Source organism: Schistocerca nitens, chromosome 6 (assembly GCF_023898315.1).
Source record: "Schistocerca nitens isolate TAMUIC-IGC-003100 chromosome 6, iqSchNite1.1, whole genome shotgun sequence".
Classification (NCBI taxonomy): domain Eukaryota; kingdom Metazoa; phylum Arthropoda; class Insecta; order Orthoptera; family Acrididae; genus Schistocerca; species Schistocerca nitens.
In genome coordinates, this window is record NC_064619.1 from 732,184,999 (window position 1) to 732,205,813 (window position 20,815).

General features: G+C 40.6%; 1 protein-coding gene across 1 annotated transcript in view; it reads left to right on the forward strand.

Annotated features, from left to right (window-relative positions):
* Nucleotides 1-1,937: 1,937 nt before the first annotated feature.
* The window catches only part of LOC126263605 (fibroin heavy chain-like), a 49,173-nt gene continuing 30,295 nt past the window's right edge, over nt 1,938-20,815 (forward strand). The window contains exon 1 of the mRNA XM_049960691.1: nt 1,938-2,071. Coding sequence (XP_049816648.1) covers nt 1,938-2,071 — 134 coding nt within the window. The remainder of the gene's footprint in view (nt 2,072-20,815) is intronic.

A 20,815-nucleotide genomic window follows, 5' to 3' on the forward strand; every position in this document is an offset into this window, starting at 1 on the left:
AAAAAAATATCATTTTTGAGTTACTGTCAAAATTTAGGCACAAATATATGACAAGTAAAAGACAAACTAAGGATGTCTCATCATGGAATAAAATGGCACTAATTAAACAGTAGAAAACACAAGTTGGAATATTAACAACATTCTGAAGAAGATAGATTGCTATCCACCATAAAGATGACATGTTGAGCTGCAGACAGGCACAATTTTGTGTGTGTGTGTTTTCTGAAATGCAAGGTGAACTACTGCATGCCATCATTTTAAAAGGTGTGGCCTTCTGCTAACCTCTTCCTACATAAGAATTGCCTCCAAGCCAGAGATATTGCCCATCTCTGCAGTAGCAGATGGATGGGTAGCTTTGGGATATAAAATGGTGAAGGCAGCAGAAGATCAGTTATGTAACAAGACAAGGCTTAGTAGAAATCTTTGTAAAACAGAAGAGAACAGAATTTAATTGATAAAAGAAACGAAATATAAAAAGGCAGCAAATGAAGCAAGTAAAAGTGAACACAAACATCTACAAATGAGTGACAGGCAGTACAAAATTGCTAAGGAGAAAGGCTAGAGTTCAAATTTAACAATTTAGAAGCATATTTCACAAGGCAAGAGATTGGCACTGCCAACAAGAAAATTTAAGAGGTCTTTGGAAGTAACTGAAGCAGCTGTATGAATATCAAGAACTGAAAGACAGAAACAAGTAAATAAAGAAGGTAATACTGCAAGGAGTATAATAGAGGGTCTATACATAGGAGGTGAAGCTGTAAGCAATTTTATGGAATCAGAAGACTATATAGATGAAGATGGGATGGGAGATATGATACAGCAGGAGGAATTTGACAGAGCAATGAAGGACCCAAGTCAAAACAAGGTCCCTGGAGTACACAACATCCAATCAGAACTACTGATAGCCATGGGAGAGCAGCCTCGACAAAATAAAACTATTCCATCTGATGAGCAAGGTGTATGAGACAGGAGAAATACCCTCAGACTACAAGAAGAGTGTAATGATTCCATTTTCAAAGAAAGCAGGTACTGACAGGTGAGAGTACCTCATGGCTGCAAAATACTAACACTAATTCTCAGCAGAAGAATGGAAAAGCTGTTAGAATCCAACCTCAGGGAAGGTCTGTTTGGGTTACAGAAAACAACACAAATGACACAGGAATGCTAAATGAAAGCACGCAAAGAAAGAGACGAAACAAATGCTGAGATGGTAGGGAAATTGAAGAACATGAGGGATATTGCAGTAGGTGACACATGATGGTGCCCCAGCCCTGCTGCCAACCCATCCCAGTCCCCACACCATAGTATGACTGACAACACCAGTGGAAGAAGAAATGTGGAAAGGTGAAGCAAAATGGCACAAAGAACCACACAACATGTAGGGGAAAGGGGAGGGAGGAGGGCAGGAATCAACCCCATCCTCACAGCTTTACTGGAGACAAGATACTGGCAGAAGTAAAGCTGTGAGAACATGGTGTCAGTCATACTTGCGTAGCTCAGACGGTAGAGCACTTTACAGTGAAAGGCAAAGGTCCCAAGTTCGAGTCTCGGTCCAGTGCACAGTTTTAATCTGCCAAGAAGTTTCAAGAAAGGTATTAAATTTGCTAGTTTTTGGAGCCAGTGGCTCCTCCTCCTGGCAGAAGTGTTCAAGGGTAAGGATGTGTTGTGAAGGATAAGGACTAGAAAGAGATTTAGGAAAAGACGCAGAGTTCAGAAAAGTCAGCCTGAACCCCAGGTCAGGGGAGGCTTACCAGACAGAATGAGAAGGAAAGCCTCTTTCCTTCTCATGCCATCTGGTCATCGATCTGGTGGGAGTAAGTGCATGACAGAAAAGTATTGTGTTGGAGAGGAAGTGAAAGTGAAGAGAGAGAAAGACAAGGCACAGGACAGGGGCAGAGGTGGATGAGTGTCTGGGACAGGAGCTGGTGAAGACTGACATGGAGGATTCTGAGACTGAAAGCAATGACAAGGCAAAACCCTCTACTTATATCAGAGAATCTGATATAGGAGATGAGGGCGGTGATGAGGCGGGAATGCTTGGGAATTCAGATGCTATGGATTATGAAGTGAGGTAATAGCTGAGTATCGCTTTCTTGGCAGAATATTCTGCCACTGTGTAGTCAATCTTGCTCTTTGCTGCAATTCGAGATGGCCCCTGAACAGCTGTTTGATGATCCAGTTCAGGTTAAACATGATATGGAAGTTACAGCACAGCTGGTATACACTATGATTTTTATGAATGGCCCTGCCTCTGATAATGTAGAACATGACTCTGAAGCTGTGGTAAATTCCTCTAAATGAACTGCAATATGATCAGTCACGTTGTTGCACAAGGCCGGTCTTGCATTTGGTTATTCCAGAGGGGCATGACTGACGCTGCTACGGGTTGGGAGGAAGTACGACAATGACAGACCAGGTTATTTGATATGCCAGTTAAGTGGCAAATTTCCACTTACAGAGAGACAGACAGACAGACAGACAGACAGACAGAGAGCAGTCTAATAAGCCACAGTAGCAATCTTATTGGTGTACAAATTTTCAGTGGTATAAACTGTGCAAAACATGCTGTTTAAGGAATCAGCAGAGAAGTGCATCATGTGATTATACTGAAATGTACTGACATTTATCACAATAGCAGGGGCAATAACTGAAATACAGTAATAAATTTGATAATTTGTCAAACATGAAATATACATGGAAATGTGTTCAGGTGGAGGGGGGAGGGGGGAGGGGGGAGGGGGGAGGGGAAGTGTCAAGGAAGCTAAGAGGAGTGCCTAGTACACAACAGGAAGATTTGGGTCATAGAACCTCAGCTCGTGTCTGAGACAATTTTCACAACTGTAGTTTTGACACAAATTCAAATGGCCCACTTGGACCACCAGTCTCACTCACGCATTCATCCCTGCTGAAAGCTTAGCAGTGTCATGCTGACACAGGGAACTGAACACTGGTTCTTAGGTCAGTCTGAGTGTGACAAGAGCTTCCAGCCCCAATATGAGGACAGAAAGCAGCAAAAAGACTTCCCACTGAACTGCCAAAGTTGCCAATGAAAAGCTTTTTGTGTGTCCAGTTAACAGTAGATATGGCGGATCTCCTTTCAGAATGTCTTGTACTTTACTGAAAAATCTATATATTGAATAAATTTGTTTGACAAGTTAATGAGACCTCTGATTTCTTCCACATTAATCAAAGCTGCTGCTGCTTCTGGACTGAGCCTCTGTCGTAAATATAAGTGAAGACAGTGATTCAAGTCACTGGTGTAATGAGTTATTGTTTGAAAGTTACTTGTAATACAAGTGTCACGATTACAACCAAAACAAAAATTTGATCTGGAAAGAATCACTGTCTGCTTACCACTGAAAAGATGAGTGAAATAAGTATGAGGGTGAGTCAAATGAAACCTTCAATATTTTTTAAAATATTATTTACTGTGCAGAAATGGTACAAAGCTGTCTCACTTTTCAACATAATCTCACCCACACTCAATCCAAGTCCTCCAGCACTTACAAAGTGTATAAATTCTTTTAGAAAAAAATTCTTTGGTAGTCCGCACAACCAATCATGCACTGCGTGGTGTACTTCTTCATCAGAATGGAACTTCTTTCCTCCCATTGGGTCTTCCAAACATATGGGAATCACTTGGTGATGAGGAATGGTGCCATTCCTTGCTGGCTTTCTTCGTTTCCAGCTGGTGGAAGTGAACCCAGGTTTTGTCCCCAGTAACGATTCTTGCAAGGAAGCCATCACCTTCTTGTTCAAAGGGCTCAAGAAGATCTTCACAAGCATCAACATGTCATTAACTCATTTCAGGAGTCAGTTGCCATGGGACCCATCTTGCAGACACTTTGTGAAACTGGAGCACATCATGCATAATATGGTGTGCTGACCCATGACTAATCTGTAAACATGCTGCATTGTCATTCATTGTCACTTCACTATGGCTTGAATTGGTGCAATGTTTGGTGGAGTCACAACTCCTTGTGCATGCCTGACCTGGACGAGGAGCATCTTCCACTGAAGTCACACCATTTGTGAACTTCCTACTTCATTCGAAGACTTGCTGCTGTGACAAACATGCATCCCCTTACTGAACCTTCATTCATCCATGAATTTAAATAGGTTTCACACCTTCACTACGCAAAAACTGAATAGAAGAATGCTTTCCTTCCCTGGTGCGAGTCACAAGTGGGGTGGCCATTTTTATACTCATACTGCGATGGTATGTGTGCATCTGCACTATGCTGACACCTACAGGCCATTCTGCACGCTATTGGTAGCACACTTACCAAATTACAGGATAACAGTGCAAAATTTCAATTTGTTACTACATATTTAAGGTTTTCATTTGAGTCACCCTCTTATTAGTTTCAATGGTGTTCATAGACAGCTTAAGTTCTAAAAACTGAACCAAGCTCCAGATCCTGTCAATCCATTGCTGTTCCTATACTGAATTTGCAGCTGATTTAGCCCCTCTTAACTATAATAATATCATTGATACCAGGAAGAGAAAACAGTACTGAGTAGTCCGAGTGTAGGTCGCACCTGTCTATGAGAAGGGTAGAAGAATTGATCCACAGAACTACCATCCTACATCCAAGACACTGATTTGTTGTAGAACATTGAAACACATTCTCAGCTCAGACATAATGAGATAGCCCTAGCAGAATAATATCCATGCCAGCCACATGTATTCTGATAGCAATGCTCATTTGAAAATCAACTCATATTTTTCGCATGACATGCTGGAAGCTTTGGATGGAGGCAATGAAGTAACGGCAGTATTTTTTAATTTCCAAAATGTATTTCTGATAATACCACATTTACACTTGTTATCAAAAGTATGGTTGTTAGGGAGTATCAAGCAAAAAATTTGACTGGATTGACTACGTTTTTTATGGAAGGACATGGTAAGAGTCATCAACAGATGTCGAGGTAACTTTGGGTGTGCCACAGGGAAGTTAATTGCGGATGTTGCTGTTCAGATCTTATATGAATTACCTTGCAAACGTTATCACTAGTGTCTTAACATTTTTTTCAGGTGATTGATTTAGCTATACACTGAGGTGACAAGTCACGGGATACCTCCTAATGCTGCATCAGACCACCTTTTGTGTGGCACAGTACAACATCTCAGCATGGCATGGATTCGACGAGTCACCGGAAATCCCCTGCAGAAATACTGCACCGTGCAGCTTCTACAGCCATCCATAACTGCAGAAGTGTTGCCACCGCAGGATTTTGTGAACAAACGGACCTCTCGATTATGTCCCATAAATGTTCAGTGGGGGTTCACATCAGGCAATGTGGGTAGAAAAATCCTTCATTGAAATTGCCCAGAATGTTCTGACATGGCACAGTGTCATCCATAAAAATTCTTACATTTTTTGGAAACATGAAGTCCATGAATGGCTGCCAGTAATCTCCAACTAGCCGAACAAAACCATTTCCAGTTCATGATCAGTTCAGTTGGACCACAGAACCCAGTCCGCTATATGTTGACAGCGTCCACACTATTATGGAGCCACCAACAGGTTACACGGAGCCTTGTTGAGAACTTGGGTCCGTGGCTTTGTCAGGTCCATGCCACACACTAATCCTACCATGTGATCTTACCAGAAGAATTCTGGACAGTTTTCCGGTCATATTCTGTCCAAGTGACATAGTCACAAGTGCAGGAGAGGTGCTGCAGGCATTGCCGTGCTGTTAGCAAAGTCACCCTTGTCAGTCATCTGCTTGCATAGTCCAATAACACCCAATTTCAAGGCACTGTCTTAACAGGTGCATTTGTCATAGATCCCAAATAGATTTATGTGGTTATTTCATGCAGTATTGCTTGTCTATTAGTACTGACAACTCTACACAAACACCGCTGCTGTGTTGTTGATTGAAGCCCACTCGCCACTGCATTGTCTGTGGTGAGAGAGGATGCCTGAAATTTGCTATTTTGGCATGCTCTTGACACTGTTGGTATTTTAATATTCAATTCCTTAATAATTTCAGAAATGGGTGCTCCATACATCAAATTCTAACTACCCTCCTGTGTTGAAAGTCTTAATTCCCATCACGTTGCCAGAATCATGCTTGATACCACCTCACACGAATGACTTTTGTACAAATGACAGCTCCACCAATGTACTGGCCTTTTATGCCTTGCATATGCAAAACTACTGCCATTTTTATATGTGCTTATCGCTACCCCACAACTCTCGTCACCTCAGTGTAAAGAAGTACAGCGTGACAAGTGACATCGATGTTCAGTTACAGCCTGATAAGATTTAAAACTGGTGCAAAGAATGGCACCTTGGTTTAAATGTTGAGAAATTAAAAACTGTGCACTTCACAAAATGAAAAACTTAGTAATACAATATTATCACATAAATATGTTTAAGTTCTGTCATGGTTAAAGCTCGCAGCAGACTTCAATTTATTGGTAGTATACTAGGGAAATCCAGTCTGTCTACAAAGGAGATTGCTTGTAAATCACCCATCCTAAAATACTGCTGAAGTGTATGGGACCCATATCAAATACGACCCAACAGGTGATACTGAACACATACAGAGAAGGGTTGCACAAATGGTCACAGGTTTGTTTGATCCATGGGAGAGTATCACAGAACTGCTAAAAAAATGAGCTAGCAGACTCTTTAAGGTGGACATGAATTATTCCAAGAAAGCCTGCTGACAAAGTATTAGGAACTGGATACAAATTATGCCACTCTCAACATATTACAACCCCATATATACCACTTCCACAGGAATTCTGAGGAGGTGGTTAGATTAATTACAGCTTGCATGGAGACATTAAAACAATTATTCTTCTTGCACCCCATACACGAATGGAACAGGGGAAGAACCCCTAATAACTGGCAGTGAGGCATACCCCCTGTTATGAACTGTATAGTTGTTTGCAGAGTGTAGATGTAGAGTGTAGATAATGTTATTAGATGAGCAGATCCATAAACAGCATGGTGTCAAGTAACCACCAGCAAATATATAGTCTAACACAGGTGGCTTGAGGTGAATGAAGTAATGAATAAATGCCAAACATGAAATTGAATTCTTACATTCTAGAAAATTCAGAAAGTTATTTTCACTTCTAATGACCTCTGATTTCAGGAATGCAGACAGCTCAAAGAAATTCCCAACATGAACCATGAACAACATTTTTGTTTGATTTTTCCTGGAACAGGAATATGAATTACCAAGTGGGTGACAAGTGCCACTTATGTAATGGAGAATCACTTCCCATTTGCTGAGTATGGAAGAACACATTTCACAGAATTCTCATAACAGAGACATTGCAGTAGCATGTAAACAGCTTACCTGCATTATCACTTCGTCTTCGCTTTCTACGAGACACTGATGAGTCGCCATCGCCATCGTCAGATTTTCTTTCCTGAAAGAAAAGAAAGTTAAGCACTTAAATAAATGTAAATCAACAAAATTTGAGTGTAAATCACTATCACAAAGACTGCAATATGTCTACATATATACTCTGCAAACCACTGTAATAAGAATAGAAGAGGGCTCCTCTCACTATACTATTTGTTAGGGTTATGGGAGAAGAAGTTTTACAATGGAGATAAAGTGTCAAACAATAGGCATATGTGTAAAAACTACATCCTTTACTAGTGCTGGAGCAACCAAAGAGTGTTTGGACAGTATAGAAAGTCTCTTCTTTTACTTTCCTCTATCCTCTCACCCCATTTCCATTTTGTCAACACCACTCACACTGGTTGGGAGAGTTAGCTAAGACCCTTTGACAGATGTGGAAATAGGAAGTGTGTGTCAGCGCATTCCATAGGTCAGCACTGTTGGTTCAAGCAAACCTGGGTCAAGCACTAAAAGGGAATCAAGAAATTTATTACCTGCCTGTTGGCAGGGAGGCACTTCCACAATAATGTCTTCTGAACTCAGGACCATTAGTTTAAAAAAAGAAAAAACTGTATGAACATTCAATCATTTGATAAAGTGATGCACTAGATAAATGAAGTATGAAATTTTGGCTGGAGACTCATCAACCCAAGTAAGAATAACTTCTGACTTGCACCAGATGACAGTGCTGGAACTCTAGTCATTCTTATTTTATGTTAATGAGCTGACCAGCAGTACTATTAGCAATCCCAGACTTTTCACAAATGATACTTACCAATAATGAATTATTGACAGGAAATATTTCCAGAAATAATCAATCAGATATGAAAAAGAATTCAAAGTGGGGCAAAGATTGGCAACTTGATTTGATGGATAGAAAGGTAAAACTCTGGATTTCACAAAATGAATAAAAAAGTGTCATACTTTTACTACATTATCAATGATTCAAAATTATGAACAGTAAACTAAGACAATAACAATTTTCAGGAAATCAAAATGAAACAGTTTTACAGGGTCCATAACAGGTGGATGACTCCAGTTCATGTGTGTGACCAAACTTAGATAATTGCTAAAAGTGTCAGGGATCAGACCATTTGTTCAACTGACTGAACATATACGAAGAAGGATGTCACAGATGGTCACAGGTTTGCTTTACTGATGGGAGCAATAATCCTGAGAAAACAGATACAAATTATTCCACATAAGTCACCTTATGAGAATACAAGAACCAGTATTAGTGAAGAATCTAGAAATATTCTTCAGCCTCTTGCATTTAGCTCCCTTACAAACTCTGAAGACCAAATTAGGCTATTTACTGTACACATAAAGGCAGTTAATAATCCATTATTCGCTCAGTCCATACTCAATTGCAATGAGGAAAAATCCTAACACATGGTGCCTTCCAAAATACCCTCTGCAACACACTTCAGAGTAGTTTGAGGAATATTTATGCACACACAAAAATTTATGCACACACACTTCTTAACTGATATTAGAAGAGAGGAAAAATAAAAGAAAGTACTCAAGTCTCAGGAGATTATATAAAGAAAAATTATTTAAATACAAGACAGAATTAATCCTAAATTTTTCAGCTTATCTTGGTACTAACCATTTCGTCCTATTGCATATGAAATGCCGTAACACTAGAACCATGGCTGGGTCACTCGTGACCCACTTAATAATTCTTTTGTTTGTCACTCTTTTGTATTGTTGCCTAGAGTGTTACATTTCTGTGACTTTTTATGAAATAATGTAATTAGTGATTATACTTCATTTCACATTTTATGGTGAAAACATAAAAGAGAAATATGAAGATGCACCTACAACTGTGGAAGGGTCAGTTCTGACCCGTCCAGTGCAGTCGCTATAACAATCGCATTTTTCATGTAGCTTCATGCCTATTGTTAGTGTGTGTTTGGTCAACAATCGCGAAACTCATTTTTACTTCACATTCGGCCGTCATTCCAGTTTTCAGCAGGGGACGAAAGGGAGAGAAGTTCAAACAAGCCTGACCTTGTATGCAGATATTGCGCACCCAGAGCTTTGTACCACGGAAACAGGTTTAGTAGTGCTTTCTGTCTGTGTAGATAGTGCTTGTAACTTACGAATATATTATGGCCAAATTTCTACGCACAGAAGCGGACATTATAAATGCTCTAAATGAGATTTTAAATAATGAATCTGAGGGTGAGCTGCTGGAGTCTTTATGTGAGGAAGAATTTCCATCACCAATAGTTCCGGATTCTTCATCAGCAGACGATGTTACTACTGAGAAGGTTCTACTGAATGCTGATGAGAAAGGTATGTTTGTTTATGTTTTTGTTTTATAATAATTTTTGTTTATGTATATGTTGCATAAACAGTAATTTGAATTGCAACACTTATGTTTATACATTGTTTCCTGTTGAATATTTACAAGTTATATATTACATTTAGGAAGGTGTTTTTTGTTCTAATATTACACAATATATTCAATATTATGTCGCGTTCTAATATGTATAACTACTATTACAGGAACAGCTGCCACAAAGACTAAGTCAGCTCGAGGAAGTGGATGTCCTGAAGGTCAGTGTGGGCAGCAAACTGCCCAGGGTTCTGGACTACTTCAGTTTCCTTCAGGTAGCGATATTGTAGCACCCGATGGAACAACCTGGAAAGTTGGAGTAATAGGTGACTGTTCAGCTGGAAGATATTGACAACAGAATGTTTTCAAAGATAGGACAGGGCCACCTCCGCATGCAAAATGAAACGTGAGTGAGACCTGTTAGAGTGCACAGCATGTAATGATAACGGACAAAATTTTGAAACATATTGTAAAATGTACAGAAATTGAAGCACCTTGTGTACTGAGCTCAGATGAGTGGACTATAAAAATTGAAGAACTGGAAGCTTTTATAGCTATATTGTACGTCCATGGTGCTATTGGAGCTAAGAACTTAGACCTGGACACATTGTGGTCAGTGAAGTGGGGAAATAATTTTGTGAAATCAACAATGGCTCATGACAGATTCAGAGATATAATGCGTTATCTCAGATTTGACATTAGATCCACAAGATCAGAATGACTAAGAGAAGACATGTTTGCTTTGGTAACAGAAATCTGGAATGAGTTCATTGCGAATCCACAGTCTAGCTACATACCGGGTCCATATATAACAATCGCTGAACAGCTTTTTCCTTCAAAGTGCCGTTGCACATTCACGCAGTTTAAGGCATCAAAACCAGACAAATATGGGCAAAAGTATTGGATGGTGGTAGATAAAGACTCAAAATATATTGTGAATGCTATCCCTTATATAGGAAAGGATGACACTAAGCGGTGTGACGAGTGTCTTGGTGGCTTTGTTGTAAAAAAATTTATGCAACCTTACCTCAAAAAAGGAATAAATGTCACATGTGACAATTTTTTCACCTCCTTAGAACTCTCTGAGACACTGAAAGCTAATTCTACGAGTCTTGTGGGCACAATAAATTGATCTCACAGGGATATGCCAATCTGTATCAAGAAGGCAAGAGAACAGTTATAAAGCACAGTATTGTTGAAAAAAGATGATACCACACTTGACTGTTTATCATTTTAAGAGCAGCAAGAATGTCCTGATTCTGAGCACTATGCATCCTTATGTGACGATTGAGGATGGTATAAAAAGAAGCCAGATACTGTTACGTTTTATAACTGCTCTAAATATGGAGTGGACATGGTCAACCAAATGGCTCGCAAATACTCTGTCAAAGCACCAGCGAGACGTTGGCCTGTTCACATATTTTACAACTTGTTGGATTTGGCTGAGATAAATGCGAGGGTACTGATTAATTCTCTAAATGAGAAAAAATTGAAACGCAGGGATTTCATCCTGCAGCTGGGGGAGGAGCTTGCTGAGAAGTATGCAGCGACTAGAAAGACTAGCATCCCTGTCAGACCTGAAGATATTCCTGACAGACAAAAAAAGCAAACACGCTGCCTTGTAAAGTCTAACTGTGAAGGAAAGAAATCATTTGTTAAGTGTCACACCTGCAAGAAACTGTGTGCAACAAATGTACATCAAAAGACTATCATTTGTGTTCATTATGTAATGGTAGCCAGTAAAAACACTCAGCATATACATGTAAGTTTTAAAATATTAAATTATAATTTGTGTAAACATGGTTTCTTTTTGTTAACTTCATTCTAAATATCGTAGTGCTTCTAACAATAGATTCATTGGCAGTAACATTAACCCACTGACATAGGGGAAATAAAGGAAAAGATCGCAGGTCATTAGTGACCCAGCTGTGGTTCTTGGTATGTCCAAATATCAGCGGTTCTAGTGTTAAAGCACTTCATTTTTGTTACTGCACAATGGGACTACATACTTTTCACAATCAACCCACATAAATTCATTATATTCAGGAAATTTGCATCTCTGCCTTACTTCCAAGTGACATACGTGGTCCTGTCTTATATCCTTTGGTGGCGCATGAGCTGTTCGTACTCTACTGTTATTTGCTTGGATATTTGATTCACTTCATTGCTTGATCTCCCTCATTTTGCTGCAGTGGTATCTATCTGGCACAAGAATTCATCAACCTCCACACTAAATTGCATCCTGAGACCCAAAGAGCCAACACAGCTGCTGCCTCACCCTGCATTCATGAAAATTACATAGAGCATTGGTGATACTAATTGGGCTATAATGGTCCATCTCTAGAAGGTGCGTACGCAGTTTCAGTACTGGGACAAATATACTTTCTTGCCATTGTGTTATGAACTCGCCCTCACCCCTGATGCTGTTAAAGATGGTAAAGCTATGACACCAACAGTACCCTGATAGACATTTGATCACTTGAATGTGGATGTGGTCTGGCATTAGGGCTGTATCAGGGCAGTGGACTAAGACACCGACAAATTCCCACTTGCTGAATGGAGCATTACATGGCTCCAGTGGGGTGTAAAAGATAATTGCTTTTGCTCCATCCACTCTTTCAGGGCACAAATGGCAGGTTGATAATTCTCAGATGCAGATGCCCAGGCACAAAGAAGAGCAGAATGTTCAGTAATGGCACCTAGGTCGTTGCAGACAGTGCCATTCAAGGTAATACGAGGCACATCTGTAGGTTTCTGGTATCCGTAGAGATCTCTGATCTTAGCCCAAACCTCAAAGGACAGGTACATAGTCTGATGGTTTAAAGATTCCATTGCCAGCACACTTATTTCCATAGTTTTATTAGGTGGCAGGTCCGAACATGAAGCTGCTTACAGGCGATAAGGTACTTTGTTGGTGAGTGCTGCTTAGAGCATTGGAGAGCCAACATACAATCTCTAATGGCCTCTGAGACTTTTAATGACCACCAAGGTACTGTCTTCTTCTGGGGCAGGTCCACGAACAGGGGATCACCAATCCAGCTGCCAATGATTGAGTGCAGTCGTATTCTCAGCTGCCTCATCAATATCTCCATGCAGCAGGGAGCCCAGGGTGACAGGAGATGTGAAAGTACCCCGGTCAACACTGTCGAGAGCCCATCTCGGCAGAGAAGGGCATCGGGAAGTCATCACCACATGTCACCGTGGACTCTCTTGGGGGTGGATGGATGGATGGGAGAAGACAAGGAATGCAGATACTAAGGTAAATAACCAAGAAAGTTGCACGCACCAAGCTGAAGTTTGTGGGGCTACCAGAAATCAGTAGGCAAAGGTCAGGTTGTGGCTGTACACTTTCATGGCCTTTGCCATGGCCAATGATTGTAGTTCCACCCCAAAAAGAGTTATGGGCATTGAAATCCCCAAAAGGGTGGGGGAAGCTGAGAAACAAATGATTACAGTATATTCTGACACACTTTACCGTTGGGGGTGGGGAGGTTAACACTGCAGTAGGTGATATTCTGAAATGCCCTTACTCAAACAGCAAGAACCTCTAAAGGTGTATTAAGAGGCATAAGTTCACTACAAAGAGTGTCCCGAACATACGTGCAAACTCTGCCCGACTCCCTGTCATAGGGAGCACGAGTCTTATAATGCCCCCGCTATCAATGAAGGGCCAGGGTATGTGTTGGTGGAAACCGAGTCTCCTGAAGGGGAATATGAAAGGCAGGGGAAGTGTTCGAAAGATGTCATAGCTCAGCCTGGAGGTGGAAAAAACTGCTATAGATCCACTGGAGAATAATAATGTTGAAGTACTGTGGGGCCGTAAAGCGACCAAGGAGGTGGCTTATGCCTTAGGGTCACGTGCTGCCATAGCTTGAGGGGTCATAGCATCAATATACACAGGTTCTGGGTTCCACTATATGGTACAAACTGGGCCTCATGGGCCACCAGAATCTCTTCCTTGGTCACAGGAATGGAACAGGTGCGATTTGGTGGTGTGGGGGCTACCAGAATTTCCTTGTTTGAGGACTTTTGATATTTCTTCTTCTTAGTGTTTGCAGACCAGTGGAAACAATGGAAGCCAGTGTCCCATGTCCGAAGGGACCTCTTTCTGGCTAGGCAAGCCAGAGGAACATGACTTGTCTGGCTGGGAGGTGGGAAGTCTATGATTTTCAAGTATGTGAGGTGGAAGTAGCAGGAGGAGAGTTGCCAACTATGGGTGGGGAGTGGGGGTGGGGGGGCGGAGGGGTGGGTGGGGGTAGGCTTGGTCAAGCAGCCCTGAAGCCCCACTGTAGGAGACGTAGCTGGTGACAGTACTGTTGCCAAAACATGCAAGGTCATGACAGCTGCAGCATATGACATTTGTAAGTGCTGGGTGCAAACACTAATACTTTGCCTCTTGATAAGTTAGTTCATCCAGGGTCTCATATTCTTGTCTTTGTTGTCTCTGGAAATTGGTGAATTCTGGTGAGCAGGGAGGAATGGTGCATTCCACAGTTGACACTTTAAGCACTGAATGGTGGAAGGGGGGAGGGGGGGCATACAGTTTCACATCAGATATCGGTATATAATCACCTTGACCTTTTCAGGCAATTAATTGCCCTCACAGGCCAAGATGAAGCCACCTATAGCAACCCATTGTCCTTTGGTCCCCTATGTTCATGATGAATGAAGTGTACACCTCTCACCCCAAACTGGTGCATAGCTCATCAGATTCCAAGAGCAGGTCTTGGCAGAAAATGATGCCCTGAATTATATTTCGACTGTTATGGAGCAGTCACCTGTATGTCACCCAGCATGTTGCAAGCAAGCAGCACCTGTGACTGGGCAGGGGATGCTGTTTTGATCAAAACTGACCCACTTTTCATTATAGAGATGACTGCCACTTACACAAACTTGTCTTGTAAGTTTGTTTTGTGGCCAACAAGGAATCCCCATCAGTCCTTACACAAACCATGTGTTTGAGAGAATCTCTCTCTGCTTGTCACTTAGCCTTATGGTTCTCCCCTTGGCATAGCCAAGGAAGGGAACATTTTAGGGTCATACCTCTATGCATGAAGTCAGGCCTTTCCTTCACCAGAGACTGCTGGGCTGTATGACCGCCAGTGGAAGATAACTTCATCTACTACATTTGCAGCTCATCTACTGTAGTGACACCATTCTGAATTGAAACTCTTCCCATGCGCACCACCCAGCCTCACCAATGGCTACCTGGCCAGTAATGCATTGCGAATGGTGCAAAGATGGAAAGACACGAAATGGGAGCATACACTGCATTGGGTGACTTTCGCTGCATGATCTGCACTTCCGGAGAACTTTGGAAATAGGTGGAAAGTTAAACCCAAGAATGGGGACTATGTTTTTATTTAATTAATGTCTGAATTGAAAACTCGATTCCCTTCCATAAACCAGGTCCCAGCATGGTGTGAACCAAGGAAACATCTGGTGTGGCAGGGGGGGGGGGGGGGGGTCGGATAGTGGAAGCATTTATTCAGAAGAGCTGTTAACCCCCTGGGGGTTCAGATCACCAGTTCTTTACAGTACCTTCTCAACAGAGAATGCTGCTGTATTTCACTGATTTTTGTGGAACAAACTGTTACTTAACTAAGTCATCAGACAACAATTCAGCTACCCATTGCGTTAAATGAACCAGCAAGCCATCTGATGAAAACCAAGATTAGTCCTCTCCAAATAAGAACTGTGACTCGTAAATGATCCCATTATGGTTACAGGAAGAAAAGTGCCTAGCCTGCAGAGTACTGGCAATGAATGATCTTATTGGAGGTAGTGTTGTAATGCTCCACAACGAAATAGGTTTCAATAGTTCCACACATCAGATCTAACCAGGCATCTTGTATACATTCCACTCGAAACAATAACTCGGAATATCACACCACCAGAAAGTTTAAAACGGTTTAACACTGACTAAAATTCGTTCGAAACTGGTGTAAGATTACGAAATGTCCACTGCCACAGTAACGGCTGTTCAGAAATGGTCGACTGAAGGGGATTCAGAAGTTGGAATCACACATTAACATATCGACAAAGTGCAGAGTCATCTACTACACAATTAACAATTCAAGGTGTTGGGAATAGGAGATGCCATAGGAATATCATAAAAAAGAATATTGTCTTTCCAAAGTTTCCTAAACATTCGTAATTGCGCTAGAGGTGTGTTGGAACGAAATAGTGCTGCCATCCTTGTACTCGCCTGTATTTAATGTGTAACTGTCTAAAGTTTCATTGCTGTACATCCGTTAGATATTGCTCAGAGCTTCACAGAGTGGAATGTTTTGTCGTACAGTTTGCGAATTTCGAGGTAGCAGAGATAGAGGAGAAACACGTTGCATTACATTTTGCGTGAAACACTCTAGCAAACATTTACAGACACACACAAGATGATGCGGAAATTCTACATTGATGAGTGCTTAAGCTGTACTCGGTGTTTCAAATTGTTCACACAGTTTAAATATGCGAAGGCGGAAGTTTAAGGTGAGGCCCATTTAGGATGCCCTTTGACGACTACCGACAATGCTCATGTCAGGAACTTCAATGAAACTGTGCGTACCAATCTAAGACAGACTGTCCGAGAGACTGCAGAAGAATGTAATATTTCAGTTGGATCATGTCACAAAACCCTAAAACTGCATCGGGTTGCCGCCAGGTTGGTCACACGGCTATGGAGTAAAGACCAGACAGACCTTCACCTCTGAATCTGTGAAGAGCTTTTGTGTGGCGCTAATAGGAACCAGATGTTCGTTAAGATAATCTTAACTAATGAGATGTGGGTCTACGATTATGATATCAAGATGTTTAAAGAACGAAGATTTGCAACGATAGGCAAGACAAGAAAATTCGCAGGCAACACTTCACACGAACCAGCAAAAGGCATACCAAGGCTGCTTCCGGAAGTAGAAACGGCTTTTGGAGTGGTGTATCAATTGTGCAAGATAGTATTTAGAAGGAGACCAAGCACAATTAGTAAAAGGTAAGCGTAGAAACTTTTGTGGACAAAGTTGAGGAATTTTTTCAAGAGACAATGTTAACTGATCACAAAGAGGTGTCATACTTTGGCCATGAAGAGAAAGTCTTATTCAAGGTGAACATGATGTTCGTTTAGTATTAAAATGAAGTGAAAAAAGTAGTTCACTAAATTTTGGAGCTTATCAAAAAATTCAACTGAGGTTTTGTTTGATAATTTGCTACAATGACAGGGCACATTGCTTCATGTGATGAAATCAGTAGCATCATAGTAAGTGGCACACAGGTGCCACGCACCAGAGATTGAAAGGTTTATGTCAGGAGCATTGCGAGTTTTCTTCTCTGCAATAAAAAAATTAATGCTTCTTATTTACAGTTCAACTTGCAATGGGGAAAAAATACTATGCAAGTTTTGGTCACCAACCGAGTGGCGACAGACATGTGAGAAGAAGATTGGATTACAAACAGAAAGAAGTCATCTTATCAGGAAAATGTACCTGCACACGAAGCCGTTGTGGCAGTTGGAAACAAGTATTGTACCCACTGACGACCACGTATTCCAACTTCTAAGGAACCGAGTCACCACCACCAGGCTAGCTCGAGACAATTGCATCCCCTGGGTGTTGTCCTCTAGACCAACAACGTTGTTATTCCCGCCAATGATTGGTTTGAAAATCTTCCAGCCACACTTGGGCAATGGCATCTCCTCACTGGAAAAATGTTGTACAAAGTATACAGACATAAAAGGGATGGTGACATACAACTGGTGCATTTATATCAAAAATACACTTTTTCTGTCTCCTTACCGACAAACTACATACACACACCTACACCAAAGGCACTGTACAGTGCATGGCAGAGAGTATCCTGTATCACTTCTTGTCATTTCCTTTGCCGTTTCACTTGCAAACAGAGGGAGATGAAAATGACAATTTGCTTGCATATGAGCCTGATTTTCATCTGTCTTAACTACATGATTCTTATGCAACATGTATATTTGGTGGGACTAGAATCATTCTGCAGTCAGCTTCAAATTCCAGTTCCCTATATTTTCTCACGATTTTCTCAAAAAGAACGTCGCCTTCTCTCCAGTGATTCCTGTTTGAGTTCACAAAGAATCTCTAATATTCTTGTGTTGTTCAAATCTACCAGCAACAAACAAGTAAACTGCTTCTGAATTGCTTTGATATCTTCCTTTAATCTGACCTGGCATAGATCGCAGACACTAACAGTGCCCTTTATGTCGTCTCATTTACAGATGAACCACACTTTCCCAAAACTTTTCCCAATAAACCAAAATTGACCATTTGCTTTCACTACCACAATGCTCACATGCTCATTCCATTTCATGTAACTTTGCAACGTTATGCAGAGATATTAAATGATGTGTGTGTGAAGCAGAGCACTACTCACACTGTATCTTAACATTATGAGTTTTTTTTTCATGATCATCTGCATTAATGTACACTTCTATACTTTAGAACCAACTATAAATTTTGGCCAAGTCATCATCTATCATAATACTGTCACCCTCAACACCCTCCCATACTCCAAAGCATCAGCAGCAAACAGCAGATTGCTGCTCACTGTCCGCCATATCATTTGTGTGCATAGACAACAACAGCGGCTCTATCTTACTTTCCTGAGGCACTGCTGGCACTAACCTTGTCTCTGATGAACACTCGCTGTTGAGAACAATGTACTTGGCTCTTTTACTTACGAAGCCTTCGTGCCACACTCATACCTAGGAACCTATTGCACATGATCAGACCTTCCTTAACAGTGTTACTAATGTTTGTAGCAGTTCTTGTTCCTTTCACCACACGTGAGATGATGCACAAAACTGAGATTGCGTGTGAAAACTTTGTCATAGCAAAATTTCTTTACAGTTAGTCACCTAGAATGAGAAATTTCTCAATTGCCCTTTTCAGTACCATGATGATTTTTTTTTTCTTGTATGTAACATTGTGATAATGACATTCATTTTTTGAATGTATGTTTTCACTTTATATTTATTCACAAGCAGTGGATCTTAAAGGTTCAGAAAACTCGACTTCACTTTGCCAGTTTTCACTGTTAAGTTTGCTTACAAATCCATTACTGCTTTTGAGAGAGGGATTTTCATTTTCACATATTTTAAAAAAATTATGTTTCCATGTCTCATGAGCTCACTGTTTACTTGTATATTTCCAATTTTAGACTGTTTCAGGTATGAGGGATTTAAGAACTTTTTCCTTTTCTGTTTGCTGCTGTCATTAAAAGTACATTTGCTGTATGTAAATAATCGGAACACGGTCACTGAAAATTATCACAGATCAATTTTAAAAACATTCCTAAACACTTTTTTGTGTAGCCAAGAGTTATACATCAAACACCCAACTCCTTTTATGACTTTTTTTGGGATAGTTTTTAGAAGATGAAGTCTTTAATTTATTGTTTGTGGAAAGCATTGTGTCACTACACCTTCCTACTACTGCCATCCTGGAATATATCGGAGTGATAAGAGTATCATACAGATTGACAGTAAGACTGGAAGTCATAACTAAGAGCAGAGTGAAGCTGGTCTCAAGGAATTAAATATGGAAAATCCAGATTCTGAAAAACGTGTAGACAACATTGATACTGAGCTTGAAAATAGCTCCAGTAATGAAGGTAAAGGAGGAAAATGTCAAACATTTCACTTTACAGAATGAAATTGGTTTGGTAATGCTACCCACAGGAGTTTGCCATCTCCACACAAACAGAGAGCTGAAACTGCAGTGAAAGGGAAAGGACGTGACAGTATAGTGGTGGACAGTAGGCTTCAACATTGGAATGATGTGTGTTGTGTGGAAAACACCTTACTGCAATCTCAAGAACATTACTTACCAGTGCTGAAGGATCAGACTTAGTGGTTGGTAGAATCTCTCATTAATTTAGAGGCAACCTTAACCACCACAGCAATTCGAACAGTGGTAGCTGAAAGTGATACGTATCAGCAGTCTGGTATCTTAACTGAAACCAGATACAAGTGGTTCAAATGAAATGTCACATTTGTAAATGAGAATACCCATCGACTCCATCTGGCAGACAATACCCCCACTGTCACAAATGGGGATAGTGACATAACAGTATGGACAGATACTGCTAATCACTCTGACCAGACAGAGCAGTTACAGCAATGGAGAATGAAAGAAATTGGCTGTGACCAGAATATCTAATTTCTGAGCCAGTTTGTACCTATGTGTTGGTAACTGAAATTGGAGGTGCTGATACTAATACATACACATGTTTAGGACCCAGCATAAATGGTAATATGGACAGTAATGACAAGCTTCTCCATAGAAGTTATGATTTAGGTGGTATGTAATATGAAGGCTGGTGGTCATGCTAACTGGAAAAAAATAAAATAATAAATAAAAAATTTAAAAAAATAAAAAATAAATGGAAGTGGTGGTATCAAAAATTCTATATCTGGAAGTGAAATTACCAGCAGAAATCAGTCTTTTTTTTTTTTGAAGGGGGTGAGACCCAAGCTCAGAGAGAGAGGCGTGCGTGTGTGTGTGTGTGTGTGTGTGTGTGTGTGTGTGTGTGTGTGTGAGAGAGAGAGAGAGATAGAGATAGAGAGAGAGATAGAGATAGAGAGAGAGATAGAGAGAGAGATAGAGATAGAGAGAGAGATAGAGAGAGAGATAGAGATAGAGATAGAGATAGAGATAGAGATAGAGATAGAGATAGAGATAGAGATAGAGATAGAGATAGAGATAGAGATAGAGATAGAGATAGAGATAGAGATAGAGATAGAGATAGAGATAGAGATAGAGATAGAGATAGAGATAGAGATAGAGATAGAGAGAGATAGAGAGAGATAGATAGATAGAGATAGATAGAGATAGATAGAGAGAGATAGATAGATAGAGAGAGATAGAGAGAGATAGAGATAGAGAGAGATAGAGAGAGATAGAGAGAGATAGAGAGAGATAGAGAGAGATAGAGAGAGATAGAGAGAGATAGAGAGAGATAGAGAGAGATAGAGAGAGATAGAGAGAGATAGAGAGAGATAGAGAGTGCGCAGAGAATACACACAGCAATGAGCAGTGTGAGGATTTCAATGACAATGTAATAAGTTTACATTCAGAA